The 25,346-nt window shown below is 34.4% G+C and overlaps 1 protein-coding gene across 4 annotated transcripts in view; it reads left to right on the forward strand.

Moving 5' to 3' along the window:
* Positions 1–25,346, forward strand: part of LOC106625585 (protein anoxia up-regulated-like) — a 68,288-nt gene that overhangs the window by 19,690 nt on the left and 23,252 nt on the right. For 3 of the 4 annotated variants that reach the window (XM_070113088.1, XM_036368438.2, XM_070113089.1), the window contains exons 2-5: positions 1,084–1,110; positions 3,284–3,745; positions 4,033–4,145; positions 4,203–4,333. In XM_070113088.1, the coding sequence (XP_069969189.1) occupies positions 1,084–1,110; positions 3,284–3,745; positions 4,033–4,145; positions 4,203–4,333 (733 nt within the window). The remainder of the gene's footprint in view (positions 1–1,083; positions 1,111–3,283; positions 3,746–4,032; positions 4,146–4,202; positions 4,334–25,346) is intronic. The other variant, XM_070113090.1, reaches the window with a different exon arrangement.

The following is a 25,346-nucleotide window of genomic DNA, read 5'->3' on the forward strand; positions in this document are numbered from 1 at the left end:
GATTTATCGCGCTTTTAGTAGTTTTTAACAAAACCGTTATATGGAGAGAGGGAGAGGTTATAGTACGATTTAATCCATTTTCGCACTGTCGGTATGGGCTCTTAAAGAATTTATCCTAAGCCAATTTGGTTTTTTTAGTTTTAGGAGATATGTTTATTGAACCTATTAAAAGGCGAGGCCACGTATATACCAAACTACAGTTTTATATCTTAGTTTAGTGCTTAGTTATGGCATTTTATAGGTTTTCGATTAATGGCGTTTTGTGGGCGCGGCAGTGGTACGGTTAAGCCTATGTACGAACTCGAACTTTCTCTTTTGCCAAGGAACACGCTACAAAGTTTCATTAAGATATCTCAATTTTTACTCAAGTTACAACTTGCGCGGACAAACAGCCACCCGCATTTCAACTCGTCTAGTCATCCTGATCATATGTATATACATATATAACTCGATATCTATCTCGATTAGTTTTAGGTGATACAAACATCCGTTTGGTAAACAATACTACACAACTCTGTAGCTACATGTTGCAAGAGTATACAAATAAACAATTTGTTATAGTTTCTGAAACTTCGACGTATATTGACCGTGGGAGGAAAAATATTAAATGACATTCACACGCATATATATATGTGGCAACCTCATAGGATTATTACGGCAACTCTGACTATCAAATGTTTTTAGTTCTCCATTACTTTGTATTATTACATTCATATTATTTTTTAAGCCATAACGAATTAGCAATAAATCTCTTCTGTTATTGGACGTTAAACATCATCATCAACTTTTCATCCTCCCACATTCATATAAGGATGCTGTGGGGTTCTTTTTGCTATAAATATTTCGGATGATTTTAACAAAAATATAAAAATTTGCAACTGTCAAATTGCGAGAATATAAAATGCTCAGTTATTCCAGGACTTAGCTTTTCCTTAATTTTATATTTGATTAAATATGTAAAATTATTTAAAATAATATACATATGTGTATGGTCTTCGCTGGTATGAAATATTTATTAGCTAAAAATAATTGAAATGCACATGAAATATTAAATAATAGTTTTAAACTTTATTTTTATTTCAGTATCCGGTGGAGCATAAGGTCTCTCGTGTAAGTACTCTTATTCAATAACATACAAACGGGTTATAAAGAAATTTTAAATAGTGTACTTATATTGTAAATTAAAATATTTTTAAAATTATATTTAGTTTCGATATTAGAAAATTAAATGCCTAGTTTGTTAGTTACCTACAATAGGTATGAATAATGAAAAATATTTAAAGGATAATAGGAAAACAACATTATACTAAATTTATTAGATTGGTTGAACAAGGTTCATTATTATATTCATGAAACAATTTTATTCATATAAACTGCTAGAACTCGATTACTAATTGGTCTACGAATGTCAATTTGCGGGCCCTGTACATAATTTAATTTTATTAGAGCAATGTCAGAAAATCTCATCCAAATATTGAATTCCCCTACCTTGTAATTGTGCAACGTGGTGAAAATGGAAATCATAACCTCGTCCAACCATTATATCGTACATATATAATATTATAAAAAAATATTAGAAAGTAATATCCGGGTTTATTTTATTTTCCAGGATATCGTAATGAAACTAAGTTGGTACGTGACATATAATGAATGGATGAATTTAATTTGGTATCTTCAAAGAACGCAATAGTGTTTTTTTTTATCCCAAAGCTCAATATATAATATACTTCACAGGTTGTTAATTTTGGCATATTGCGGGAGTAATTGCTATATTGTTGCAAAGAACTTAGCTGTTCTTTAGTTGTTGTAATTTTAATTTGAGAAATCGTGATGTCTTTTGTTTTGGGAAAATTATTTGTTTGTGATTAGCACAGTGTTATAAAGTTCACAAGTAAGGAAGGACTAAGTTCGGATATAATCGAAAATTTTAACTCTCGTAACTTTCAAGGATATAAGCTTGGGAAATACTTTTAGGCATTGGAAAAACTGTATATTAACAAGACATGAATATTACAAAAAAAATGTCAACTTCTATAAAAAGTTTATATCATATATGTAGTCTATCTATAAAAGTTACAATACCCTTCACAAATACAAAAAAATTCCTTACAAGAGCTCGATTTTCATCGTTCAGTTTGTATATATATGCTATAATGACTCAATCTGAACAATTTATGCGGAGATTGTCTTGGAAAATAATCCATTCCAAATTTGGTGAAGACATCTCGTCAAATAAAAAAGTTTTCCAGGCAAGGGCTTGGTACCGATCTTTCAGTTTGTATGATATCTATATGATATAGCGATCCGATCTGAACAATTCCTTCCGATACTGCAACATTGCTTTAGACAATAATTCATGCCAAATTTTGTGAAGAAATTTCGTCAAATTAAGAAGATTTCTATACAAGTGCTTAATTCCGATCGCAGTTTGTATGGCAGCTATATGCTCTAGTGGTCCGATATCGGTGGTACGGAGAAATGAGCAGCTTCTCGGGGAGAAAAGACGTGTGCAAAATTCCAAATCGATATCTCAAAAACCGAGGGAATAGCTCGTGTATATATTGAGACAGACCGACAGACGGACATGGCTAAATCAACTCTGGTCTCCGACGTTTCCTTCTGGGTGTTACAAACTTCGTGGCAAGCTTAATATAACCGAATGGACTTCAATCAAATTTGATATCTTATTAACTTAAGACTCACTTAGTTTCATTACAAAATTTTGCTTCGGGACCAAAATTTTTATATATATACTTATTTGTAATTTAAACTCAATTAAAGGGACTAAACGTAATACTTGTATATTGCGCATATGAGGAAAAGACAACCAAATGATCGGAAGTCACTATATTATAGATATTTTAGATAGATTGCGACAAATTTTGTCATTATTCAAGCATACTCCAGAGCATGTTTCCACACAAATTTGTGAAAATAAAGATTTCACCCATCTGACAAAAACAATCATTAGGAGAATAAACTATTGAAAGGAAAGTATAGTCGAAGTCAAATTTTTTAACATTTAGGTTAGTTTAAAAGCAAATTCATAATTAAGTGAATAAACTATTTTTGACATGTAGATTAGACGTGGCTTATTATTTAGTTTCAGTGACAATTACTTTTAATAAATATTTTGAGGATATTATTTCCTCAGAGGAAGGGCTTACTGTGATTATGTTTAACAATTACTTATATAATTAATACACCCGCCTTTCATTTAAAATTATCAAAATTAAATATTTTAAGTTATCCACATTAACCAAAACATTTCAATATTATATAGGTGTATAAAACGACCTATCCAATATATTCGTCGTACACAATTCCAAAACGGGTATACGCTGGAGCACGTATTTTTACTTCACCTGTTCGAGTTGTAACTTCCCCAGCTCGCGTTGTGACACGTGTTATACACTCACCATCTCCAATACGCGTTGTTCGCACAACTACACGGGTTATTTCTTCACCAGAACGTACAATCTCATACACCTATAAAACACCGAATATATATAACTCGTCATATCTACCAGCAACCACTTATAGCTCGTATTCACCCTCCACTTACGTGTACTCCACTCCATCTTATTACTACTCGCCCATATCTCGTGTGTTCACACGCTCCCTGAGCCCTCCAATCAGGATAACAACTTCTTCTCTGCGTTCTACACCATCCTATTTGAAGAGAACATTACCAGGATATGGCGCTCGTGCTCTAAACAATTACCTCAACACTGAACCCTTTGCCGTGAGTGTTCAAATTTTAAAAAACTTGCCTGTTTTAACAGTATCATTGCTTATAAAAAGTGAATACAGATTAAACAACGAAGCTGTTATCTCTTTTTTGCGTGCAAAAATAACCACACTTGAATAATTAATCTATTGGTACATATTTGCATTTACTTTCCATTTTTAACAAATTTATCTTAAACTTACACATTTTTTTAGTAAAATTCTAGTAAACGCGCGGCATGTATAGATATAAATATATATGTATGTAGATGTGTTACAATGTATTAACAAATTGATTTGCAGAATTTTCAGGATGAAACGAACCGTATTCGCCACAGAGCGCAGTCGTTGATCCGTGATATCCATTCTCCGGCAGTTCGCAGAGCTCGTAGCTGCACACCATTTCCTGTAACGGGGTAAGTAAAGTACCGTTCAAAAACGTTTGTTCTTACAATATTTAGCTTTATTCCAAGATATACTTACGAGCCAACATCTAAGCTTGTTCTTGATGCGTATGTTGAAAGGATAACTAATCCTGTACGTCACGTAGCCAAGGAAGTTCATAGAATATCTTATTATCCTGAGCCAGCTAGAAAATATGTTGGTATGTATAACATATACTTAAGTAGAAATAAATAAATTGTTTGTGAATATTTCTTTAAATTCTATATTTTCGTGGGTTTAATCACGAGACCAGTATTTTTTGTAAAGTTATTGAATTGTGTGAATTTGCTTTTGTTGGAATGATCGAGAAATTTTCATACTATCCGTCCGTGAATAACATTGGAGGGTAGGGAATCGAACAAACTATACCAGATATTCAAGTAAACGGGCAGTATTTGTAGTGTAACTCTGCGCGAACATGTCTTCTGACGCATGCGCAATTGTGTTGCAATTATTTCTTTGGTCGACGCATTTTTCTTTCCACGTCAAAATAGGTGCCTGAAATCCCTTAGTTTTGTATATAACTTTATTTGGTTTTAAGTTTTAATTTCTTTGCATTTTAATTTTTGACATTAATCATTTGAGCAATTCACAATAGTAAAACTGATAAAAAGTATGCAAAACAATACGTGGTAGTATTGAAGGTAGCGAATATACCACTTTAATGAGGTTTCCTTGTACAAATTCATCTCGATAACTTTTTTTGTAATTTTTCGAAAGAAGAAATCTACGCCAACAGAAAAAACTCTATGATGGGTTAGGTTAAGATGAAACTACTGACCGACGTGCACGAAAACACAAATCTTGAACGGTGCAAACTGCCTTAACTCTAGAACAATAACGAACAAGATAGAATGAGTTTTCACTCTACCTTATTTATTTTTTCATATAGATGGGAAATCAATTTAAAAACCGGTTTTTTGTTAATTCATTGCAACAAATCTGTTACCAAACATAAGGTTAAAAATTAATTTAAAACAAGTAGGGAAGTTCTAAGTTAGGGTGTAACTGAACATTTTATACTCCCGCAACTTGCAAGGATCAAAGCCCGGGAAATTCCTTCAGGTGTTGGCAAAATTTTATATTAAAGGAAGTATTGATCCGATTAAACTAATTTTTTACACAAAGGCATACTACAATATTATCGAGAGTTTCATTTATTTATTTAATTATATGAATTTCAATTAAATATCTAACACATTGACCAATATTTTCGGTAAAAAGTCAACTATATGCATTGGGGTCCACATATTCAGTACTTAGGGGCTTGAACAGTTTTGATCCGATTTAGACAACTTTTGGTCACAAAGTGGCATATTTTAAACGTATTATTCACGCAAAGTTTTACCCCGATACAATCATTGTAACAGTGAAAGAATCAGATGGAATTTAAAATGCTGTTATATGGGAAAAAGGCGTGGTTGTAATCTGATTTCACCCATTTTCGCACTATAACATATAAATATGAGAAGAATGTTATGTACCAGATTTGGTTGAAATCGGTTGAGCAGATCCTAATATAATATATGGGGTTTCATATAAAAGTGGGCAGTGCCACGCCCACTGTTTAATTTTGTACTCGATTCCTACAAAGTCATCTTATACCATCCCTGACTTTAGTGCTTAATTTATCGCGCTTTTATTAGTTTTTAACAGTACAGTTATATGGGGAATTCATTGATCTCACTCATTTTCACACTGTCGATAGAGGTGCTAAAAGCATTTGTTCTTAGTGAATTTTGTTATTGTATCTTAACGGTTTTGGAGATATTCACATTAAATATATTAGGGGCGGGACATGGCCCACTTTTGAAAAAAAATTTAACTGCAGATGCCCCTTTCTAATGTGATCCTGTATACCAAATAACAGTATTGTATCTTATTGTGTAGCTTAGTTATGGCATTTTTTTTTTTTTTTGATAAATGGCGCCCATCTGCAATACCAATCGTCTTACGGAAAGAAACATATTCCTTAAGATATCTAAATTTTGACTCAAGCTACAGTATGCATAGACGGACGGACGGACATTCACTCGGATTTCAACTCTTCTCTTCATCCTGATCATATATATAGGTACATAAATCTATATCTAACTCGATTAGTTTTATGTGATACAAACAAGTGTTAGGTGAACCAAACTATTATATTCTGTAGCGATATATTATGTCCACAAAATGTCCTGTTTTACTCAATGAAAACTTCGCTTTCGTTTCAAACGAAAATCTCATGTTCTCAGAAACAATGATGCAAATTGACAGAAATCGGTACAGTCTACCTATGAAAGTGGATGGGGAGAGTGAAACATCTACGCCAAAGTGATTTTCTTAACAGAACTCGATTAAGGAAAGTTAAGGTTATCAAAGTTGTGACTGTTATAAAAATTGAATCTTAGAAAAGTTTTGTGTTGATAATCTACAATGTTCGGATGATTTAGGAAATTATAGTGAGTGATAAGGAAACCACTCTCTTTCAAAATCTACAAGCGATGGAAGAAAGGTATCGAGGGTGATGGGGTCGTCACATGTGGCAGATTACTGCTGGTTCTTAAAAAACTTGTTAACTGGAATACTATTATCGAAAAATATTGTAATACATGTTCTCGACATTTGTGTCTCTGTCCAAATTTTCCCAAACAAAACTGACTTTATAAATATTCACTGCTTCATATTTTCGGATTTTTGTAATATAAAATGAAAAAAATAGTCAAAATAGCATAATAAAATTTCAAGCTCCCAGATACTAAATATGTATATTATTGAAATTCAGAGAGACTTTTTATCTGATAATAGCAATGTAGCCTTGTATTAAATAGAGATAAAGCGGGTCAATACGGTAAATATGGTAGTAGTAGTAGTCTAATAAAGGTTTATTTATATACAAAATGTACTAATGAAGCTTACTGAGTCTATGAACTGTAATACGAATATTGAACTTTAACGTAACATTTTTTAGAAAAGAGTTTCTCGGCACCTGAATGTATTTATCCGCCTCTAAGTTTTGCAAATTGTTATAAAATGTTAGGTTACACCAGAACTTATCTCTTTCTTACTTGTTTAAACTCTGATTGAAATGAAAATTATTAAAACAAGTTCGGATGTAACCGAACATTTTATACTCTCGCAAAGTCAAATGGTATACTCGTTTGAGATTTCTTTGTGGATTGACTGATATTTTCGGTAGAAGGTCAACTATAGGCACTGGGGTCCACATATTTAGTACTTAGGGGCTTGAATAGTTTTGATTCGATTTAGACAATTTTTGGTCACAAGGTGGCATACTTTAAACGGATTATTCACGCAAAGTTTTACCCAGATACAATCATTGTTGCTTGATTTGCATACTGGAAAGTGAAAGAATCAAATAGAATTTAAAATGTTGTTATATGGGAAATAATCGTGGTTGTAATCTGATTTCGCCCATTTGCGCACTATAATATAGAGATATGAGAAGAATATTATGTACCGATTTTGGTTGAAATTGGTTGAGCAGATCTCAAGATATGGGTCTTCACCTAAAAGTGGGCTGTGCCACGCCCACTGTCTAATTTTGAATGCGGTTTCTATATAGTCATCTCATACCATCCCAGAGACAAAATTTAATGTCTCTGGCGTGTTTAGTGCTTGATTTATTGCGCTTTTAGTAGTTTTTAACAGTACCGTTATATTATATGATGGGTGGGCTATCAACTATTTTCACACTGTAGGTAGAGATTCTAAAAACATTTGCTTTCAGTAAATTATTAGGGGCGGGACCACGCCCACTTAAAAAAAATGTTAACTGCAGATGCCCCTCCCTAATGTCATCCTGTGTACCAAATAACAGTCTTGTATCTTATTGCGGAGCGTAGTGATGGCAATTTATTTGTTTTTGATTAATGGCGTTTTGTGGGCGTGGCAGTGGTCCGATTACGCCCATCTGCAATACCAACCGTCTTATAAAGATATCTCAATTTTTACTCAAGTTAGAGTTTCCACGGACGGACGGACGGACTCGTCTCTTCATCCTGATCATTTATATATATATAACCCTATATCTAACTCGATTAGTTTTAGGTGATACAAACAACCGTTAGGTGAACAAAACTATTATACTCTGTAGCAACAGGTTGCGAGAGTATAAAAATACGTAATCTACAAACACTTTTTAATTGTATTCTTCCACTATTTTCGCATATAATTACATAACATATACTTACCAATGAAATAACTGGTACCAAAATGCTTTATTATAAAAAAAAGTTTATGATATTGTCTGCCGAAGTAATGCCGCAGCATGCCCAATGTACGTATATAGTATATATTTTATTTGTAGTCTCAATTTTTGTTGATACACACAGTGCAGAAAAGTTTTCTTAACTTCAAATAAGAATGTGTGTGAGAATCAAAACAAATAACAAGAAAACTGAACTAAAAAAACTCACGTCACTGAAGTCATTCAAATATAGTCTATTGATGTTTTTTGGTGCTGTGAGTTTTTTCCATCTAACAGGATTAAATGATTGGCTCATGACTCATGACCAGGGATAGGCAAAACCTTACCCTACAAGAACAGTGACAGTCATCTGACCGGTAACATGACCGTCATGGCTGAAAAAAATTTTGTCAGCGCACAGAACAAAGTTTCTATCATTTTCTTAAGAGCCTTGTGCAAAAACTGATGTAAACAAACGTATGTGCGTAAGTTTGCATCTCTCTTTAACACATGGGTATTCGGAATTTATTCACTATATATCTACTGCTCATTCTCATTTTCACTTTTTCTGAGTCATCAAAAGTGAAAAATTCTTTTGCGGAGTACATAATATAATTTTTATTTCTTTAATAAATTGAAAACTTTTAATTAAAACTAGTTATAATAATATACATAAATATAAAAAAGAGTGTAACAAAAATATAATTAAATAATAAATTATGAAGATACAATTTCACTTAATTCCATGCTTACTCCTCTCAAAAGCTCTGCTATACGTGTTTCTCCAGTTCATAAATATTTCCGAATTTAAAAATGCCTGAATAAAAATGAAAATTAACTAAAAATATAATTTTATTTAAAACATAATAATAACTGACGTATATTATATTTGAAAACTTCTTGGTTATTTTTTTTTTGTTTTTCTTAAAACAAAAATTGTTATTGCACGAAATAACAGCTACATGTGTATGTAGGTATTTCACAACATCTCAAAACTTCTATGGAAATGTTTGCTGTCTATTTTCGACGTATACAGAATTTGCTTTTGAAAAAATCGTAAACATTGACAGTAATGTTACTGTTCATTTGACTGTCAGTACTGACATAATATGATGGCCGACTTTTGACGGAAAGCTGGTTGAATATTGCAATTTTCTTTTAATTTATGAAAAAGTTGTCCCTAAAATATTGGTTATATGTAAAACTTTAGTATTTTTTCAAAATAAAATCAGTTTATTTTAATATATATTCTTAAAGAGCGGCTATTATTGGCAAATACCAGAATAATTAAGATATAGGTATATTTATGCTTCTTTTGAACTGTGGTAAGTTAATAAATATTTACCACAGAAAAATGTCAATCAAAATCAATTAAGCAACCATGTCAAATACCGGGTCCAGAAAATGCTTATTCAACGAAACTGGAGACAAGTTTTATAAATTTAAACAGAAATAATAATTATATTAAAAACAATACTCGAAAACAACTCACCTTAGTAAAAATACGTCAGTATTGCTATCAATCACCGCGTAACAGTGTTGCTTAATTATAAACTACATTTTAGGAAAGAAATATACCTGCCGTATTTTAAACTATAAAGATATTGCAAATTCAACCAATAGTTCATTTAAGAAGGCTATATATTAAAAAATTAAATATGAAACGTAATTTGTGATTAAAAAATGTATACTTACATTATAGGAAAAATTGAGTCTACAATTATCTTTTGATATATCTTACAATGATAAATTTTGTTTTATTTTTCAAAGGAATTATTATGACTTCTTATACTAAATTCTGTTACAATAGTTAATTTTTCCCGTCCAATCATAATAAAATTGAATTTCAAGTTTGTCCAAGAATAAGTAATTTAAAACGCTTAAAAATAGACTGCATATTTACCAATATCAAGATGGTATAATATCAATTTTTGTTAACAGCATTAAACATCATGATATAACAAAAATTTAAAATATTTATAAGTAGTTATTACAGCATATTTTTTTCGTGCAACCCGTTTTAACCCCTCGCCACCCCAACTCACCAGAGGCGGTCATGTTTGTTTTATTGTGCACGTACAAGTGGGAGGTGGGAATGTACTGTGAATGGTCACTTTCACCACTCCCTTCTACCATGGACTCTCATAAAATGATATTGTGTCAATGTGTTTACTGTGCGACAAAGCGAATCAACGATCAAAAATAAGCTATATGTATAGCTATATGACATTTTGGTTTTTCAAAAAAGGCACATTATGATATTTTATCCATAGAACTAATAAAATTTATGTGTATATGTATCAAATAAAATTTGTCAAAAGTTATGCCCGTGGTTGCAACTTAGAAATCATTTGTTTTCTTTTGTTTTCATTTCACCAATGTTGCCATTGTTTTATTTGAAAACACGATTTTTCACACATTTAGATAAAAATTTTCATAATGTAAAGGCTCAAAACTAAAATCCAACTATTAACAAGTAAGGAAGGGCTAAGTTCGGATGTAACCGAACATTTTATACTCTCGCAAAGTTAAATGGTATATTCGTTTGAGACTTCTTTATATATTTTAATAATTAGAAGTAGGAACTGTTGCCTTTGTTATTTACTTTTCACTCACAGTGAAAATTATTAGAGCAATTTGTAAACTAAATTTACTCAAATTATGAGAAATCGTTCTTGTGCTTTTTGTATACGCTTATAATTGATTTTATATAGAATGCATTACAACTGTATTGAGAAGTATGAAAAGAAGTAATTTTTGAACAATGAATAACCTTTTTTATTATATCGATATTATTATACATGTTTAGCTTAAAAATAATAAATATTAACAACTTTAAAAATGATATGATATTATTATATTAATTTGTATACACTACTTACAATATTAAACATAAATTTTTGTAGAGATTCTTATACATATATCCAAATTATATTTCTTTTTTCCTTATACTATTTAATTTCTATCATATATTTAATGTCGTATATAATAACAAATTATATATAGTATATAATTTAAATTTTCTTAATTAGATTATTTACATATTTTTCTTAAAATTGTCTTAAAAACTACTGTCAAAATTTCTATACCATTCCAATTCGATTATATTTGGAAAAAAAAAATGAAGAACTATTGCACTAAGTCTGAAAACTTTAGTTCGAAATAGAGACACAAATACTGTCTTGATAGCTGTGTACTGTCTCAAAAGTAATTGCATTTACACGGGAAGGATCCATGTTTAAAAATGCCCAATCAATTTGTGTACCGGCAGGTGTAGTTGAATATTCTGCACCAAGCAGGGAACTAAAGTTATTTTTCTTAAAATTGTCTTAAAAACTACTGTCAAAATTTCTATACCATTCCAATTCGATTATATTTGGAAAAAAAAATGAAGAACTATTGCACTAAGTGTGAAAACTTTAGTTCGAAATAGAGACACAAATACTGTCTTGATAGCTGTGTACTGTCTCAAAAGTAATTGCATTTACACGGGAAGGATCCATGTTTAAAAATGCCCAATCAATTTGTGTACCGGCAGGTGTAGTTGAATATTCTGCACCAAGCAGGGAACTAAAGTTTTTTTCTTGGAGCAGATTTCTTATTGCAGTCCCTGTAGACATTAAACAAATGTTAAAATCTCCAACAATTAGCACATTTTGATTGCCTAACTCAGAAGTAAGGACTTCCTGAAGTTCCACAAATCATTGTCTGACAGAGAAAGCTGAATTTCTATATAGAACCAGAATATTAATATTGAAACATTTAAACAAAACCGTTTCTAAAACTTTGCGGCCTGAATAAATTTTCTTTACAGCCTTTGATTCTATAGAGCAAGCAATACTATGCTTTGCATATATAATATTATAATGCCCCGTTTATTTCTGTAGGTTGTTTCTATCTATCCGCAGCTCGTTAATTGGAGTAAATCCTGGTATATCAAAACTTTCGCAAGGATAACTCCAAGTTTCTACAAAACATAAAATATCTGAAGATAGCATCAAACAGTCGCTTTTTATATCAATAATGTGAGCGTGAAGACTCTGAACATTATGGAATAAAATTTGATGTCCTGATGTTTGGGAAATCGTAAAATTGAAACTTGTTGTCAAAGCTTTATTTGTGTTCAATTCCCTCAGTTCCCTTAATACGGGAGCCGATTCAGAAAATTTGTTAGGAGGAATAAAGTTTCCTATGATGAATAGACCTTCTGCAGAAGCAGCTCGACTGCAAGCGACATACTTGTATATTGAAGCTCTAGGCATTCTGGTTCGAGTATGAACTACAACTTTATAATATGTGGAACCCTGACTTTTATGAATAGTTATTCCCTCAGCCGGAACAACTGCAAACTGATTTCTTTCAATTCAAGAACTTTCTAGAGAATGAGGCTTTTTTGATCGTGCTATCAAACCAACTGAAGGTTCCAAAAATTTAATCCTCAAAATTGTTGGAAAAGAACAATGGAAATCAATTTGCATAAGTTGTCCAGCTGCCCCCCAAGCCATCACACGTGTTTATGTTCACTGTAATCATATATTTGGCGGAGGTTATTAGTGTCAATTCATAGGGCAATCCCTGCGTTTCAGAAGTTTTGAAAAGTTTAACTCTTTCCAAAATATTATCATTTTCATTTATACCAATTCCTTTAAATGAGTCTTTTGCAGTTGAAAGAAAAGCTTCTGTTGGGATTCGACTGAGCTTAAGGGCATTGAAATTATTTGTCTCTTCATTGGACCAAAATAAATGTATGGCATCATCGGGAACTTCTTCGAAATTAACTACTCGAGTTTCAATGAGATATGTCCTCATTTGTCATAGTACCAGATGCCATAAGATTTAATGCAATTGCAAAGGCCTGATCCTCCCGTTGTCTCATTATCTCTGTTAATTCAAAGTATTTAAATAACTCCCACAAAGGGGAACCAACTAAAGTGCTGTATGTATCATTGGGATTAGGAGAGAATATCCACCTATCTCCAACAGGTGAGAGTTGCTTCAAATCCCCAAACACTATGATCGGTATACCACCGAAGGGGCTGTCTGTTTTGAAAATTGGTTTTAATCTCGCATCAACAGAGCTAAACACACGAGAACCTACCATCGATATTTCATCAATTATGATTAATTTTAAATCGATAAGTCTGGAACAGAATGAATTAACTGTGTCATTGCTAAGTGGCCTCAACTCTCTATTCAACTGATTAACAGGTAAAGAGAATATTGAATGAAGGGTCATTCCACCTATTCCGAATGCTGCTTTACCCGTAGGTGCGCAAAGAAAAACTTTTAAGAAACTTGGATTGGATCCAGGTGTAGTATTGTAACGATGGTTAAGAGCTTGATATATTGCAGATATCACACGACTCTTTCCTACACCTGCACCGCCGCTAATGAACTCATAAAATGGGAAATTTGTTTTTAGGTGGTGCATCAAATGTGTCAAATAGGTTCTTTGCTTAGTATTTAGACTTTGAACTAAAAAAAATAATTGCTCAATTTAATAAGTCTAATATTGCAATCAGATTCAGTGCCCTTATCTGTTGAATCTTCGCCATGCAAGACCAGCAAATTTATATTTGGGTTTATTTCTGGAAATACCAACACTCTGAACTCATTTTCCACGATAGGTAGTTCATTTTGAGCACCTTCGTCCAAGTCTGTTTCATTATAAAGACTTTCTAGAACATTTTCAAGTTCTCTTTGCTCAAAAACATCATATTTTCTTTGATTTTCCTCAATTATAATACGATGTGTTATGAAAGTCTGCTCATTATCGTTTTCAATGAGATCTTGCTGTTCATTCCGCCAAGGATAGTAAAGCATTAACATTTCGCGGAAATACTCAACTCTGGCCAAATCTGGGTTAAACTTTTTAATAATAATAATACAAGGTTTGGTACGTTTTTTCACAAAACCGCTACCGTCTTTAAGAGGCATGACAACCCCGCTTTCTGGTAAATTATCGTCTTCCCTCTCTTCTTCTTCATGATCACTATCTTGCGCTCTTCTACTAGATTTAAAATATTTATACCTAGATGCAAAATCAGCTAAACAAAGAGTTTCTAACTGATCGGATCTTTGAACATAACGGTCTAAAATACCGGCTACGAACATTTCAGTCGAACCTGAAAGAAGGTTCTGAAGTTCCGCTCTAGGTTTTACCATTCGAACACGTTCCTCAGGTCGAGAGGTATTTATAAATATTTCTGCATTACTTGCTTCCGAAAGATGGAGCCCAATGCAGCAATGTACTGCTTCTTGTGCAGATATTTCTTTGCCTGATATAAATTTGTGAGCTATATGTTTAAGTTTTTGCTTAATAGTATAATTTCCAGTGTTTACCTCTGATATAGCTTCATTTAAGAGCCTAGAAATTCCCCTTTTTAATATAATTAATTATATATGAACAGCAAGCATATGCATCCAGTATATATTGGATATCCATATTTGCTCTATGAAGTTCCAAAATCAGAGTATTATAAGCGTTTATCAAACGATCCTGTAATTTTCTTTTTAGAAAAATTGTGGGTTTTGTTAAACTTGACCTTGGGCTAACAAATAGTCATCAAAAGACATATTTATTCTACCATCAGACAGGAAGTGTTCAAAATCGTTTTCATTAGAAATGTCTTCTGTAGTCATATTTGAATTTAAAACGTTTTGAATTTTGAAAAAGTTTTCCTTGTGTCTTTCTGAATTTTGACTTGTTTCTGTAAGAGGTAACAGTATTTGCGTTGAAGGCATTGGTGGATATGGTATACCAAAACGACAAAACTGTTGTAGTCTTATTTCCCTAGTACAAGACCGATTGTGGTTATGCTTTTGATAACCCAAATAATTTTCTAAGTTGCTGATCGAACCATCGGTAGAAATATAATTGTCAATAAAACTAATGACATCAGGGAATGTCTGAGAATCTTGAAGGATAATCCTGGAGCATTATTAAGCCAATACATGCCATGTACATGCGGGGAACCTCTCTATTGAAACTCCACTCTCCAGTAGAAATTTGTAACAAAATGCTTTCCAAAAATGCCGGCGTTATCTTTAAAAAGCTTAAGAATTTGTCGATAGCGGTAGTCAGAATATCTAGCACAAGTAACCGCGTCTGATCGAATTAAGCGATATCTATCTTGGGTTGTTAAACTGTTGGCTTCCTCTTCCGAAATATCTTTAGAATCAACAGTTTTAGAGAGGATGACCAAAAGCTCAACCCAATGAGATTCTGCAGCCGATAAAGTGATAAAGAAGGTTGGAAGCCCAAATTGGCGAATCATAGCGATTGCCTTTTTCTTCTCAGCTTCCCAGTGCGCAGGTGAGGATCTAACGCCTTTCAAAACCTTGTAACCATCATCGTGTTGAATCAAGTTTTGAACAAAGTATTCGTTTAATAGATTTTGGGCCGTAACTCGGTTGCGACCTGAAAACTTTCTAAGGTAAATGGATGTACTATTATTAATTTGTAGCAATTCTAATATTTTGTAATCATAGAACAACTTTGGAATGGTACACGCTCTTCTGTCAAAACGGCGAATTTCAGAACGTATTATCTTGCTATACGTTTCAGAGCATGTACGCTTCTGCCCAACGTATATTGTTCCAAATGACAACTCTTCTGAATTATTATCTTGAATTATGTCAATTGGTCTTTGTCCTTCACTTGGCGCTATAACTAAACGGTTATAGTCTAAGTTTTCTACAGGAATATTGTCCAAAAGAGTTTCTTGACCGCCTGGATTTAGCTCTGAAGGTAAAAGACCCGTGGGAATATTATTACCTGAGGGATTATCATGAGAAGTTTGTGCCGCATGAAAAGATTGAACCAATCGGGAATCCTCTGCAGATGCAACAAACGGAACTTCTCCTTGGTTATTAAATTCTGAAATCCAGTTTCTATTAATTCACGATACAGAGGGGTATTCGCTAAGAACTGCAAAGCTTCCATAATCTTTGCGGGGCGTATGGTATCGATCATGTAATCATGATTGTATTCCAAACGCGTTATTAAGTGAATTTGTATAACATGAGCCTCATCAAAGGGCCTTGGTAGAGATGTCACAATATTGTTAACAGAAATTGATATATTAACAACAGCACCTTTGAGCAAACTCTGACCTTGATATCTTAACAGACGGATTGTCATAAAAGGCAATCTAGGCATTATGAGACGTTCTTCAATTGGGGTTAAACATTTCAAACAATCCGGTATTTCAGGAAAGTCTAGACCGTTAGCTAAACATATTTTTGAAACGTTTTTTTTAACAATCGCATTTTTGCAAGTAGCACAACAATTGTAATTTCCATCTTCTGAAGGAAATTTTTGCTTTAAAAAGAAGACGGATACAGCATTTGGGTGACCTTGCACAATAGTTTTGAAATTTAGTTTGCGAACTTGGTGTGAAAACCATAAACCGCCGCAGCAAATACATATTTCAGTAGGGCCCTTATTTATATTTTGGAAATAAATGTTTTTGAAATCTGTTAAATTGCCACTATTATCAGTTTTTATAACATTATTTTCTCTCGTTAAACGGATTCGTTGGGACTGCCTTTGGTTTTCAATTTGTCTATTGAATGTTTTATCTCTACGAAGGCGAACTTGACTTTGTCTAAGACGTCTCTGACTCAAAATTTCTTCCCTCATACCCCTCCTACTAAGCTGTCGACGTTGTGTTTCTCTATCACGCTAATCTCTCCTTATTTCAGGATTTCTTCTTGCAGGTTCCCTTTGCATTTGATCACGAATGCGCTCTAAATTCCTATACTCAGGATTTCTTGCGCGAAGTTCTCTATGATCCCTAGTGTTCCTACTTTGTTCATCATAACGCACCTCAGGATTTTCTCGACGAGATCTATGACCTCGAGTATTTCGTATTTGCTCTTCAGAGCGAATTTGGGGATCTTGCCGCCTTGTTCTATGTTGAACAGTATTTGCAACTTGCTCAACAGATCGAACCTCGGGGTCTTCACGCCGAGACCTATGACCTCGAGTATTTCTTATTTGCTCTTCAGAGCGAATTTGGGGATCTTGCCGCCTTGTTCTATGTTGATTTGTATTGATAATTTGTTCGGACAGACGTACATCGGAATCTAATCTACGATTAGCGTGACTTACAGTATTTTGTGACTGCTCACTATCTCTATATTAAGAGTTTGCACGAAGAACTCTCATACGTCTTCTATTCTGAAGACGACTTAGTAATATAGATTTTCTACTTAATCTAGGCATAATTAATTAATAATAAATGGATTAATATATAAAATACCTATAGATAATACTTATATAATTCAGTCCGTCCGGGTGTTAAAAGTTGGATCCTAGGAGCTGCTCTCTTTCACTGTAATTCCTTGTAAGTCCTTGCTATCCTATTGCTCGTCACTATACACTGTACTGTGTAATACACTAAAATTAGTTTGCATAAAGCACTTTGCTTGTAAAGACATCTAGTGAAACTGAAACTACAAACACAGTGTACTGATATTTATTATACTCTTGCAACATGTTGGTACAGCTTACGTACTTTTGTACACCTATATATTACTTAGCTATTCACTAACATAATAATACATAATATTTAGTTATATTTATATTTTAGAAATTAGTAGTTTATTTCATTGTATTGAAATTAAGTTCTCGGAAAATCCCTCCGTAAATTACTTTCTAAAACAGGGGGATCTATGGTACCTATTTTGAAGGGTCTACCCATGAAGGCTAAATTAACAATAACTAACATATAACTAAGTATGGTATACACATATGTAGAGCAGGTATGTAGATTTTCTTCTTTCTGTCTTAATATCTAAACCTTTCATAAGCTGCCAACGGCGCTAGGTAAAAATGTAATTTTCTTGAGTTTACAGTTCACCTCATAACCATCATATTAAAATGTGTCGCAAAACTGTAATAATAGACAGTAGCATGTAAACCGATGGTCGCAGTTTATCTATAACCACATAAAAAGGGTCTTTAGCCCTTTTGATACTACATTACTAATATTTATTTCATGCAATTTTGTCTAGAAAGATTTTTTGCTCTATACAAAGTCCAGCACTCTAAGAAACTTTTTTAGCATTGTTGACTGGTATATTTTATAATAAGTTCAACATGATGGCTGAGAAAATATACCTAACCACTGATTATCACCAAATATTAGAAGAAATATATGTATATAGAAATCTATATCTATCACTTTAGGTGATGCAAACAACTCTTTGGTGAACAAAACTATACTCTGTTGCAACATGTGGCGAAAGTATAAAAATGTTGCGAAAGAATTCAACATTCATTACTCGATTATTATTTGGTATCTTATTAACTTATGTTATTGATCATAGATTTATTTTGTGTCAATACTATTTTTTTCTCCGAAATGTTAACTTTTATAAAAAGAAGCTTTTTAACTCAAACATGGTATATGTGATATAAACTGAACCAAAGGGGTTAGATTTAATATGTGGGGTATATGAGGTTGCTGTTGTACCAGAGGAGCGGAAATCAGTATATTAGGGTTATAAGGTTTAAACAAAGTCTAGACCAATTTCATTCATATGCAGCGATATACATTATTTTTAAGAAAAACTGTCCATTTAATTTCATTAAATTATCAAATTGACGAAAAAAATGTGAGCTGGGAAAATCAAAGACCAGAAAATTCCTCCAAACCGTATATTATATTAAAATATGTTGAATTAAACATCCATTATTAAATGATATCGTGATTAAATTACAATTAAATTTGGTATCTTCTTGACTTATATTAAAGGCCATAAACTTAGTCTCAGTTTTATTGCTGGAAGTGAGATATACATAAGTATGAATGTGATATTAACTCCTAGGTGGCAAACGTCAACCAGAGAATCGGAATTCATTCTATGAAGGTGTGAGGTTTAGACTTAGTATATACTAATTTCATTCTAATTCAGCGTCAAACCACATAATTTTTAAGAAATCTTTTCCACTTAATTTCGTTAAAATATCACGTTGATCAACCGGAACGGTGTAAAGTCAGGTGGAAAGACGGAAATCATATATATATTGGGGATAGAGAAATATATTAATTTTGACATTGCTCAGCTATACTCGAGAACATTTGAAGCAATTTTATATATTAAACAAGAGAAAACGTTATCTTCGGCTGCGCCGAAGCTATAATACCCTTCACAGGTGCATTTCTTTTAGTAACCACTATATGTATGACTACATTTGAAAACGTGACTTGCCAACGGTTTGCATCCAACGGAAAGCATTTTGCCAGTTCTTTCTTGCCAGGTTCTTTGCTATAAACAATCTTCTATTCGAATTTAGGTTAGTTATTGAGGTAAATGGATCTTTCAGACATTTACATAAATTTTAATTTTTTAAGCTGATTGATTATTCACATTAAATTAATGGAAAACAAAACAAATTATAACATTTATAGAAATTAGAAAATATATAACATATAATAATATTTATTATTCTATAATACTTTTTTATATGATATATAAATTACAATAATTACATCTATGACTTACACTTTATATTGTAATACAAACTTAAATTTAATAATATTGAATCTAACATATTTCTATATATATAATATATCTATTTTCTAAAGCTTAAAAATATTCCGTCATGGTCACTATATGGTGTTTCATATCTGATACATGAGGTCATTGCAGAATCCATGTTTGTCCATATTGCATAACTGTTGCAATCGAGCCTCCAAATCATCAGTTGCTGTTAGGCGACATATGTTAAAGTCACCAAGGACTACTGACGGTCCATTATACTGTTCAGTTATCTGACGGATATTATTTTCCACTTGGTTTCTAAATTCCGGAAGTCTATAGCGGGGGTTCCTGTACACAAGTGATATGGAAACTGTTGAATTGTTTACGTTTAACAGTTGGTAAACGTTTGTTGAACCGGTGTCATTTCTTGAAAATGATCCTTCTGATAGACCTGGGCACCTATCTTGCTTGTAGTAGATTATAAGGCCGTTGGCAGGGCGTCGTCGGGATGATATTGTTTCTCCATCAAGGCGTGCAATAACACTGTAGCCTTCTATTGGGAATTCTTCTTGAGGTAAGGCCCATGTCTCGGCAAAGCACAGAATATCAGCAGAACGAATCAGCTTGTCTGATCTGATATCTTCAATATGCTTGTTTAGGCTCCTTACATTTTGATAATAAATATCTAGACGTTGTTCCGATTTTTCAGTCAAAAATCTGTAGCATGTCGTCAATGCTCCTTCTGTCTTCAACCTATTAAGTTGAGTTTTAATTGGATCCTGCGGTCCAAATGGGTTCGGGGGAGAAAATTTCCCGATTATATACAATCCATTGGCACTTGTGGCTCTGCTACATCCTACATATAAAGCTGATCTGCTTACTCTACCCTCTAGAAGAACAGCAACTTGTGTGTATGTTCCACCTTGACTTTTATGTATCGTGATGGCTTCAGCTGGAATGACCGGAAACTGTCTGCGTTCTATGGTTATTTGCTAATTTCTCTTGTATTGGAATGATCGGACCACGCTCATGATTGGTGTCTAATCTGCATTGCGACTATGAGGCTGCTTGGAACGTGCAAAGCTTCCAACTCTTGATTCTGCGAATTTTATCCATAGTCGCACCACTGAACTTTCAGATCTATGTGATTCGGAATCAACCTGCATTAGTTCCCCCGTAGCACCATTGACGAGACCATCACTTATGCTTATGTTGACTGTCACCATATATTTGATCGAAGTCTTGAGCTTCAATGTATAAAGCATTCCTTGTGTTTCCGATGTCTTAAAAGACTTCACAGCTTCTAAAATGTTTGCCCTGCTGCGTTCTGTTAGGGAACTTGACTTAATTGTATCCTTCGCAGTCGAAATGAACTCCTCGGTCATCGTGTTTGCCAGTTTAGTTAAATTTAAATCATTTGCTCCAGCATTTGAATAAAATAGATGGATGGCTTCGTTCGGTATCTCATTAGAGGTCTTTTCCCTGCTTTTGATTAATTGGATGCCAGTGTGTGTCATATTTCCCTCTGACATGTTATTTAAAGCGCTGGCAAATGCTTGATCTTCACGCTGGCGCATTATTTCAGTGAGCTCAAAGTACCGAAATTGATCCCAAAGCGGTGTTCCTGTAATTGTACTGTAATGATCATTCCTATTCGGCACAAATATCCATCGATCTCCTACTGGTGGCAGCTGCTTTAAGTCACCAAACACGATAATTGGTATGCCTCCAAAGTAAGCGGTGCTCCTGAAAATTTGCTTTAGCCTGCAATCTAAATATGCAAACATCTTTGCTCCAACCATTGAAATTTCGTCAATTATAATAGGCCTAATATCTATGAGATTGGCATGAATTGTGTTTAATGTGTCACTATTTCGTGGCCGAAGATCGCCGGAAGACTGGTTGACGGGGAGTGAAAAAACCGAATGAAGGGTTAGGCCCCCAATTCCAAATGCTGCTTTGCCAGTGGGTGCGCAGAGTAACACCTTGGCTGTTTCGGGGTTGGTTCCTGGTACACTATTAGCTCGCAATGTCAACGATTGATATATAGTTGTTATAAGCCAACTCTTGCCTACTCCAGCACCGCCTCCGACATATTCGAAGAAGATTTCCCTTTTACTGACATTGTGCATTACATGAGCAAAGTATTCCCTCTGTTTGCTGTTAAGTGACTGCACCATTGCCAGTAAATGGTCTGTGACATGAAGGTTTTCCAAAATCCGTTCTAGTTCGTTCGAAGAAAATTTTTCATATTTGAGCTTATTTAGCTCAATTTGCTCGTTGTGTGAATTGCAAATACTCTCGACGTCATTATTTAATAAGTCTGTTTCCTCATTTCTCCATGGGTGAAACATCATGGCGGTTTCTCTGAAGAAATCGGCTCTTGAACTTTCAACGCTAAAACGTTTCCAACGCAGAATAAGGGCTTGCTTCCTTTTCCTTAGAAATCCTGATCCATCCTTTAATGCCATTGGAAGTGCAGCTGTCGTGTCATCCTCGTTCTCTACTTTGTTGTATTCTTCGTTATCAGAAACATTTCTGCTTGTTTTGCAAAATCTGAACCATGCTGCAAAATCTGCTAAGCATAGTTCTTCCAATTGATCGGGCCTTTGAGAGTAGTGCTCCAGCACACTCGGCACATATATGTCCGTAGAGTCCTCCTGTAAAGCATTCAATTCCAGTCGGGGCTTTATCATCCTTACTCGGTTGTTTGGATGTGATGTATTTATAAATATTTCCCCATTACTGGCTTCTGATAGATGCAGTCCCAAAATATTATAAGCTGCTTCTTGAGCCGATATTTCCGCTCCATTTACAAATTTGTTTCCGATGTGCTGCAGTTTTTTAATGGAGAAATTCCCTGCATTTATTTCCTGCATGGCTTGTCTCATTAATGTTGATACTTCTCTATTGGATTTATTTATATAATTAATGATATAGCTGCAGCAAGCGTATGCGTCCAGAATGAATTGAATATCCATATTTGCTTTATGCAATTTAAGGATATTTTTATTATAGGCATTTAGAAGCCTGTCTGAAAATTCTCTCTTTAGGAAAATGTGTGGCTTTTTTACAGATGAGCGAAGAGCAAGCTTGTATCCTTCATAGTCAGTGTTGATTCGCTCATCCGCCAAAAAAGTTTCGAAGCAGTTCAACCGTATTATTTCTTCCTCTGGGAGATCCGTTAGAGTTGATAGTTCCTGTATTTTTTGGAATTGAGCTTTGTGTTGCTCAATACCTTCCTCATTCTCCAGAGGAAAAAGTATTTCTGTCCGTGGCATTGGCGGATATGGCATGTTGAATCGGCACACTTGTTTTCCATGTAGGTCTCTTAGGCAAGCTCGACCATGTCTGTGTTTTTGATACTGAATGAATTCCAGTAAGTCCAAATCATCCCCATCGGTTGTGATGTGTCGATCGATGAATGTTTCAACATCATTTGTGTTGGTGATTCCATCACTTTCCAATTGTGGTGCGTTACTTAGCCAGTACATGCCATGACAATGTGGTGATCCCCTCTCCGGGAATTCAATTCTGTAGTAGTAACGGACTACTAAATTCTCTCCAAATAGTCCGTTTTGTAATAATTTTAGCATTTGGCGGAATCGATTGTCGAAATACCTGGAACATGTAACTGGATCTGTCCTTATCAGTCTCGCCTTTTCAGAGCTTGATAGAGCAGTAGCTTCCTCTTCCGAAATGTCTACTTTATCCACCAGTTTCTTCAATATGACTAACAACTCAGGCCATTTTGTTTCTGCAGCAGACATTGTGATAAAAATGTTAACAAACCAAACTGGCGGATCATGGCTAAAACTTTCTTCTTTTCTGCCTCCCAATGTGCAGGTGAGGATCGAAGTCCTTTGAGTACATGATAGCCTTCATCATGCTGGATAAGGTTGCTGACAAAATTTTCATTCCTCACATTTGCAGCAGTTATATTCCTCGATACAGACTTTTTACGCAGGCAAATGGAAATTGCATTTTCAATGCGCTCCAACTCGTAGAACTTATAAATATACAGGAGCACGTCCACGCGCACACAACGCCGATCATAGCGTTGAATTTCAGAACGTGCAATTTTACTATAAGTTGTTGTAGTTGTCCCCTTTTTTTCGCAGTAAATCGTTGGATACGACAATTCCTGAGCATCGTCGTCGGTTGTAACGTCCCTTAGGCATCTACCTTGTCCTGGTGCTATTGCAACCCGTTCAATGGATCGATTTTCAACGGGTTCATTGTCCATTAAAGTCTCCTGACCACCTGGATTTAAATCCTCTTCCATTTCAAACAGTACATTTTCCTGACGGGCATTAAAAAGGTCTCTTACTTCTGCCTCATCTGCAGGATCCGCAATAAATGGCACAGTTTCCTCGTTTCCAGCATTTGCCAGCCAATCACTTGACATTTGGATATTATGCTTGACGTAGAGCTCTGTACCCAGCAGATAGTTTAGTGCCTCCAATATTTTTGCTGGTCGCACTGTCTCCGTCATCAAATTTTGTTCATATTCCAATCGACGTTTCAAGTGCACTTGAATAATATGGCTGTTATCAAATCTTCGTGGAAGCATGGTGACTGTCTCTACAACTGAAATGGGGATATTTACTACTGCTCCACGAATAGCACATTGTCGTTCATATCCTAAGGAGATGATGCGCATAAATGGGATCCTCAGTGATATCAGTTTTTTTTCTAGACACGTTAAATCCTGAAGGCATTCCGGAATATCAGGAAACTCCAATCCACCCGATAGGCAGATATTTGGTATCTTGCCCTTCCTAACAATACGATAGCATGTGTTGCAAAAGTTGTACTTTTGGTTCGAAGACGGAAATTTTGATGACAGATGAAACACTTTTCTAGCATCTTCTGAGCGCGCAAATTTTGTTGAAGTCTGACATTTTTCTAGTTTTTTCACTTGATGAGGGAACCAAGTGCCACCACAACAGACGCATATTTCAGTTGGTCCTTTCTTTATCAACAATGCGTACATATCAAAGATATTGGCAGCTCGACGTTGACGTTGGCGTTCTTGTTCTTCTAGCTGTGCATCGTTGCCTCTCTTCTTCTCTTATTATTGCATTCTGGCGCCGTACAGAACGTTCCATTGTGTCGCGCTCCTGCTCCGCTGCTCTATATTCCGGATCCAAGCGCCTGTTTGAATGACCCATTGTGTTGCGCTCCTGCTCCGCTGCTTTATATTCCGGATTGGTTCTCCTATTTAAATGTTCCGCGGTGTTGCGTTCCTGCTCCGCTGCTCTATATTCTGGATTCAAACGTCTATTTGAATGACCTACTGTATTACGCTGCTGCTCTTCAGTTCTATATTCCAGATCCAAGCGCCTGATAGAATGTCCTATTGTGTCGCGCTAGTTAATATCGTTTACACGATATGAGTCGAAAGAAATATACTTTTGAGCTGCCCCGAAATGTGTACTCTTTATTGATATTCTTAAGACTAACTTGTTACATAGATCTTACTGCT

This window comes from Bactrocera oleae, chromosome 2, assembly GCF_042242935.1.
Source record: "Bactrocera oleae isolate idBacOlea1 chromosome 2, idBacOlea1, whole genome shotgun sequence".
Taxonomy (NCBI): Eukaryota; Metazoa; Arthropoda; class Insecta; order Diptera; family Tephritidae; genus Bactrocera; species Bactrocera oleae.